The following is a 7709-nucleotide window of genomic DNA, read 5'->3' on the forward strand; positions in this document are numbered from 1 at the left end:
GGTGTTAAAAAATTGTTATACCATGCTTAGAATTGAAGCATCAAAGTACTACTATGAAAGAGGAATGGGTCCCAATACTCCTAGTTTCTTTGTTCTTTCTTCTCGTGAATAGGGAATGTGGGATTATTTAATTTTAGTTGATGATGAAAACCAAGCTAGATCACAAGTTACAGGAGACAACAAGATAAGCAAAATATGATCAAATCTCACAGAAGAATGTATAAAGTTTTCTTGAGCCCGTCAATAAACAAACAAACAAATTAATAATGATAAGACATAAATGATTCTCGTGAAGAAAGAAAAATAGAAAACCCATGATGGACATAGGGCACTAATGCCTTTAGTGGAACATGTATTCTATTTTATTCTTTTCTTTTTTTTTTTTTTTGTTGAAAATTATTCTTTTCTTTTTAGTATTAGGGTTTATGGTCTTTACTTTTTATGTTTCTACTATTTTGGAACACTAGAGAGAATGATGAAAATACAAAATGTAGAAGTCAACCTTCTCACTGTTATAATGAACTTGAGGGAAACCAAGTGTAATGGAAAGCAAGAGAAAAAAAAATATGCAATAAAAATATGTTGTTTTCCATTGCAAATCTCAGATCACAGTATAGTTATTTGGCTTGTAATAAGTGTCACCTATTTTCAACAAAAAAAATAAGTGTCACCTATAATTGTGCACATACAATAAAAGTATAAAACTAATGATGAGAAGCATATAGTATGCATTAAACTATCTAAAATGGGCCATGAGAATACATAAAGTCATGGGACACCGTCAAAAAGACAATAAAGTTGTCTAGTACATGATTTAAGACTTACCTATCATTATATTTTTACTCAGTATTCCTAAGCACTCCGACAACTACACCGACTTATTTTTGGTGAAAAAAAATTGTAGTAGGTTAAAATTACAACTAAGGGTGAATGTTTGATTGTTCAAATGGTTGATAGTAAATTCTAAAATCCTACAAGTCTCGGGTTCAATTTCTGAAGAGGTTGAATCCATGGTTATTGAGCTTGAGTTATTAAAGATGTAAATAAAGTAATTTAGTTGGACAAAGACGTCGTTTAGTTGACTTTAGGCCGTACACTAGTTAGGTTATAGTTCGGTTCTGTAAGAGTTCAAATTTGACAGTTATCGTGATCGTCGCATCTTATTGATGTAGCAATGCTATTGCATTGACTATCGTTTTCATTTTCTAAAAAATGAATTGCAATTAAGGGGGACCGGTGGATGACAATATGAGCGTGGATGACGATATGTGCGTGAATCACACTCTATTCAGACAAATAAGCAACATTGATGTGGTTAATGCAATTAGTTCACTACCGAACGTTTTTCTTTTGTTGGAATCTACCGAAGTTAATACTCCGTATATGGTTTACCACCTTTGGTGCAGCGGTTGGACGCCCCTCTAAAGCCCATGAGATAGCGGGATCAAATCTCGGTGGAAGCAGTTTGCCATCAAGACTAATCGCATATAATTTAGACAATGCATAATAAATTTGTCGGGTCGAGTTTTAGGCCTCTTTCATGTTCTCGGGTTTTAGACTTCTTTCATTATAGTTTAAATTATACAGTTATCGTGCTCATCACATCTTTAATGAGGTATCAATGTTTTGTAACGACTAACGTAGATCGTGATTGATTTGTCAAAAAAAACAAAAATACTCTGTATATAGTTGGTGTAATTATAGTGTACCTATTTTTATGAGACAATCAACAATAACATTTTTTTTATAGAGTGGCTAGACTTCTCCTTAACAAGAAAAAAAGAGTGGCCAACATAAAAAAAAAAAAAAAAGAAAAAGAAAAAAAGAGTGCTAGACTTCCATATATATGAACTAGTATTTACTAAACAATCAAAAAAAAGTATTTACTAAACAATCGACTATACAAACAAGACAAGGTGAAAACAAACATTTGATTTTTAGACCCACACCTCACATGCAAAATAAACTCAAACGATACCGTACTACTAGGTATACAATAATACATAACAAACGTCATAATTTTGTCGTCATCTCGTCATTTTATCACTCCCTAAGCTCAACTAAAAGCTAGTGGCATTTTATTTAATTTCACAAGCTTAAAGAGGTCAATTTCGTCATTATATTTTAAACATTCCCTCCCCCTCTATAAATACAAAACCCTCCGCCAAAATTTTCATAAATCAACTCCTCCTCTTCATCTTCTTCTTCCTATATCAATGTCTTCCTCCACCAGCTCCGCCCCCTCCGGTGGCGCCACCGCCGACGAATTATCCCCAATTCGAAAAGACCGACGGTCTAGGCTCTCCGGAAACTCGTTCTCATCATCTTCATTTGGATCTCCATCATCATCATTATCATCATCTTTCTCTTCAAATGAATCTCCAACAAATTTAACTTCATCTTCTTCAATTCGATACTCCGGAATTCCATTCTCATGGGAACAACAACCAGGAATTCCAAAGAAACTTATTAATCGTTCACAAAAGAACAAATTAGACCCATCTTTGATTTTACTCCCATTACCTCCTTCTGCTCACTCAAAACATTTCAATTTCGAATCAATTCCCCCAATTCCAAAGAAATCTGTTATTACTAGTAATCAAAAGAACAAATTAGATCCGTTTGTTACAGCATTAATAGAGTGTTCTAAAGGCAAAGATAATGATGATGATCATAGAGAAGGTCTAATCGTTAAGGATTATCGACCCGTTTTGAAATCGTTAAGTAATCGGTTGGGGTTTTTCGATCAAATTGTTTCGTGTAGGAGTTCTTGTTCAGTATTGGAATCAAAGGTTTTAATTCCAAGATCAACTAGAAGAAGTGTTTCTAATTATAATCGATTAATTCGAAGATCGAGATGAAAACGAGAGGATAATAATAGATAAAAATGTTGTTAATTAAGGTTAATTTTGTTTAATTGTAAGTTGTTTGATGTATAAAGGTAGTTAAAATTAGTTAAGAGGACAAGGTTGGTAGGACAGTTAATTATGTGGATGACTCTTCTTAATAATTGTTGGGCCTATAAGAGAGTGGGGAATATGTTTGTTTTTCTTTAATTATTAAAGGTAAATAGGCCCCCAATGACTTTGAATTCGTGGGTGTTGTTATTCCTCAAAACTACTCATTAGCCTAATATTTTGGATCGTGAAAAGAAATGATTGATTGGTGGTTCCACTATGTATGTACGAACTAAGAGAATTAAAAATAGGGTTAATATTGTATTGGACATACATCTATGTGAAAAAAATTGTATCTATTGTGTTTTTGACAACTGAAGCGCTACTAGTTACTTACAGTATTTGTCTCTGCTTTGACCTTGTAGTCTTAGTCTCAAAATCTAATAAATACAAAATTTTAATTTTCGTTAAAACTTTACGAACATATTCAGAAAACCTCAAGATGCATTACGTTTGAGCTTCCACTTATAATATAGCTTTGGACACTGGTTAAAGCATGTCGGAGTCATTCGTTTATCTCTTAGTAATGTTACTCTACAATTTGAGTCAAGATAGAGTTTTTTTTTTTTTTTTGTTGAAGGTCAATAGAGAGTTTTAATGGAGCCTTTTCCTTAATTTTTCTTGTTGGAGTGAGTATATGGGGTGGTGTACTGGTGTGGGTCTTCCTCATTTGGAGAGATGGGATTGATGTTGAAACTAGAGGATAAGGCTAGGCATGTGGTATGTTGGACATTTGGACTACTAGTGTGTCAGCAGTTTTGAGATTTGGGCATATGTGCTTCACAGAGCCAGAGCCATCAAGGCAGGGACTTTTATGGTAGATGGCTGGGCCAGACTTTTATGGTGTGGGACTTTTTTTCTAGGTTATAAAAGGAAAAAAAAAATCAATTTTATCATGTGTTCTTGAGGCATGTAATTGGGATACATATATCCCTCCATCTTACATTTTTTTCTTTTTTGTTGAGGATCCCTCCATCTTACATGCCTTACCAAACACATGATATGTGAGGGTCGATGGAACTGATGATTTTAAAACACTACTATGCAAGTGGATTATGAGTAATGAAGATGAGAAGGTTATCGTGTTGAGATTATATGTTACGTGGGCTTTATGGAAAGCGCGTAACAAATGCACCTTTGAGAAAATACAACCGAATAGTTATAGAATAATACAAGATGCTCAAACAATGTTTCATGACTTCTCAAGTTATAACACAAGTAGAGATACACAGGACGAGATTGTATCAAGACAACTAGAACGTTTTGGGTCCCTCCACGCTCAGACTTACTTAAAATAAATTGCGATGCAGCTTTTGAGCATGGAGAAGCAATGGTTGCAGCTATATGTCGGAATAGCAAAGGAGAGTTTGTAATGGCTGCTGTGAGAAGTTGTGTAGCTTCAACGACAATGGAGGCTGAAGCTAGAGGGATACAATTGGTTGTATACGTGGCGAAACAAATTCCTGAGTATGGGTGTGTCATTTGAAGGAAATGCATTGACTATTATAAAAGCTTGTTCAGATCACCCGGATAATGCACCATGGAGGATTCGATCTATTATAACTGAGATTCAAGATGATTCGGCGAAACTTCAACAAGTGAAATTCAAGTATTGTCCTCGAGAAGCAAATAATGTCGCTCATTCATTAGTAAAATTCAATTTTAAGCTTAAATTAAATCAAATTATGGAGACCTATGAGACTCCGAATTGCATTGTAAGCTCGTTGGCGGCAGATTTAGCCAACATTAATTTTTGCTCAAGTAGCTAATAAATAAGGCAATTGCCTCCGTTCATCAAAAAAAAAAGAACACATGATAAAATTAACTTTTGTTATAACCTAGAAATCTTGAAGATGTAGGCAGCTAACTTGTGTGTTGTAAGCACCCAAGTGGAGTTGTCGATGTAAGATGGGCTTATACATTTTATGTGTGCTCTATGCAAAATAGAGCAAGTACAAGGCCCATACCTAAATGTCCCATACAATCAAGGCCCATAAAGGAGTGGGCTTAAGAAAAACTCAATCCAATATAATCTATAAGCTTGAGAGGACACTTGTCTTGTGTCTACACCAAATGGCTTGTTGGTTGACACATAAGAGGACACTTGTCTTGTGTCTACACCAAATGGTTTGTAGTTTGACACATAAGAGGACACTTGTCTTGTGTCTAAACCTAATGGCTTGTTGTTTGACACATAAGAGGACACTTGTCTTGTGTCTACACCAAGTGGCTTCTTGTTTGGTGCATTAAGGGACACTTGCCACTCATATAGCTTCTTATACAACCTCTATGATGGATTAGAGACTTGTATAAATAGAGATGGAGTTTAGAGAAAGAAAGCTAGGGGCTCTTGCTCTAGAAAGTCTAGTTCTTGTCCATCACTTAGAGAGCTAGAGAAGAGAAAGAGAAAAGAGTCTTCTTCATCTCTACTTACTATACTCCATCTCATATAAAAGCAAGAAGGTGAAGGATTGAAAGAAGTGAAGAAAGTTGAAGATAAAGATTAAATAAACCATCTACTACAATGGAGAAAGGTACATACATTTTTATCTTGATTTTTCTTTATTTCTACTCATGTAACTTGTAACAAGCATGAGATTCAAAGATCAAGGGATTAGTGTTTTAGTTGGTTGTTATGATGAAACCAACATGAAAGTGCTAACATGTGGTATCAGAGCCATGGTTGGTGAATCTCATGTTTGTTCTTGAAAGGAGAGTAGTTATATATATAGATTTATAGTTGCATGCATAATTTAGATATGATATTATTTAGAGAGATGTTAGTATACAAGCATGAGTTACTATTATGTATAAGAAGTTCATGCATGTGTATATTATGGTTATTTATGGAAAATGCATCTCTATAATTTTGCGGTGACCGGAGTGGTTTTCCGGTGATCGGAGAAAGGTTTTCCGATAGACCCTTAATTGCTTGTAGAGATTTGCAATTAAGTGTTAATATGTGTATTCATGTATTATTTTCTTCATGGAGAAAGGTGGAGGCAAGTTATGTCATAGTAGTTCATTATTTTATTACTTTGAAATTAAGTAATATGATAAAAATTTGTGAAGATATGAATAAGGTTAAACCAATGTTTGGTAATTATTGGTTGCATGGTGAGAACTAATTAATGGTCATAGTTCTTACATACTTGCTACTACTCCTATGCACATGAATACATAATTAAAGAAACATGAGTATGTGTGATTAATTAAATACCTTAATGTTTGTATTTAGTGTGACTCATGATTTATTTAAATAACATGAGATCTTAGTGAACAATAAACTATGTGTTGAACCATTATGAAAGATTGCCAAAGCAATCTATGGAGTAGAGAAACACATATGTTATAGTTCATTATAGTCTTATGCATGAAATGTTGTGACATCATTAATTAATTGGTCGATTATTATTGTCTTATGATTTGTCCAAAGATGAATTACAATAATTAATCGATGTGTGGTATTGTATGACTTAACCAACTTGGTTTGTGTTGCCCAAAGGTGACAAACCTTTTTGTGGTTAGATGATACAATAAATGAATGATTAATGATGATCACTTGTGTTGTTTGCACGTATGTCATAATTTAGTCCCAAAGGATAAATTATGATGGTGCCATTTTTGTTTATAGGATAATTTGCTATCGATCCTAATATTTTTTTATTAGTTGCTTATAATATAATGTGATGGTTGATGTTTGCAGTTTCAGCTCCTATATCACTTCATTCGCAAGCTGCATCTGTTCCCATGCTCACAGGCTCAAACTTTTCTGAATGGAGTGAACATGTCAGATTCACCTTAGGTGTTCTTGACTTGGATCGCTCATTATTATATGATAAACCCACTGCTCTTACTGTCTCTAGTAGTGTGGATGAAAAGAACTTGTTTGAGGCCTGGGAGAGATCGAACAGATTAAGCCTAATGTTTATGCGAATGACAATTGCGAGCAACATAAAGTCTTCTCTTCCTCAAATTGATGATGCTAAAGAATTCATCAAGGAAATTGAGGAAAGATTTCGTGCTGCTGATAAGTCTTTAGCTGGCACATTAATGGCTCAACTAACTACCATGAAGTTTAATGGTACTAAGGGAATGCAAGAGCATATTATAGAAATGACAAGCATTGCAGCAAAGTTGAAAGGACTTGGTATGAACGTGGATGAACCTTTCATTGTTCGCTTTATTTTGAACTCCTTGCCTCCTCAGTATGGTACATTCCAAATGAATTATAATTCACTGAAAGAACAATGGAATGTAAATGAACTCTCAAGTATGTTAGTTCAAGAGGAGACAAGGCTTAAGCAACAAGAAAGTTTTTCAGTTCATATGGTCTCTCAAGAAGTAAAGAAAAATAAATGGAAGCCAAAGAAAGGAAAGAAAATTAATTCACCAAAGTATGATGGACCTGCTCAAGTATCTCAGGGCCATATTCAGAAGAAGGTTAAATGGAAATGTCATTTCTGTAGAAAGAAAGGACATTTTCTAGCTGACTGTCCAAAACGTAAGGCTTGGTTTGAAAAGAAAGGTGAGCTTTTAGCTCTAACAAATTTCGAATCAAATCTTATTGAAGTTCCTTCTAATACTTGGTGGATTGATACTGGCGCTAATATTCATATTTCCAAAATAATGCAGGGATTCCTTACAAGCAGAACCCCAAGTCCGACTGAGCGTTTTATTTTAATGGGAAACGAGTCCCCTTCTGAAGTTTTTGCTATAGGCACTTATCGTTTGGTTTTAAAAACTGGTTAC

General features: G+C 34.5%; 1 protein-coding gene across 1 annotated transcript; it reads left to right on the top strand.

The window, feature by feature from the left end:
* Nucleotides 1-2181: 2181 nt before the first annotated feature.
* On the top strand, nt 2182-3091 carry LOC147534500 (uncharacterized). Its single transcript, XM_086647220.1, has one exon. It carries the CDS (start codon nt 2217-2219, stop codon nt 2859-2861), a length of 645 nt encoding a protein of 214 aa, XP_086503346.1. The 5' UTR covers nt 2182-2216; the 3' UTR covers nt 2862-3091.
* Nucleotides 3092-7709: the final 4618 nt, after the last annotated feature.

Source organism: Eschscholzia californica, unplaced genomic scaffold (assembly GCF_041429995.1).
Source record: "Eschscholzia californica isolate CP2 unplaced genomic scaffold, dmEscCali1.0.p SCAF_6, whole genome shotgun sequence".
In the NCBI taxonomy this organism is placed as follows: domain Eukaryota; kingdom Viridiplantae; phylum Streptophyta; class Magnoliopsida; order Ranunculales; family Papaveraceae; genus Eschscholzia; species Eschscholzia californica.

Coding starts and splice junctions, on each gene's coding strand:
- LOC147534500 (XM_086647220.1), top strand. CDS start 2,217: ATGTCTTCCTCCACCAGCTCCGCCCCCTCCGGTGGCGCCACCGCCGAC.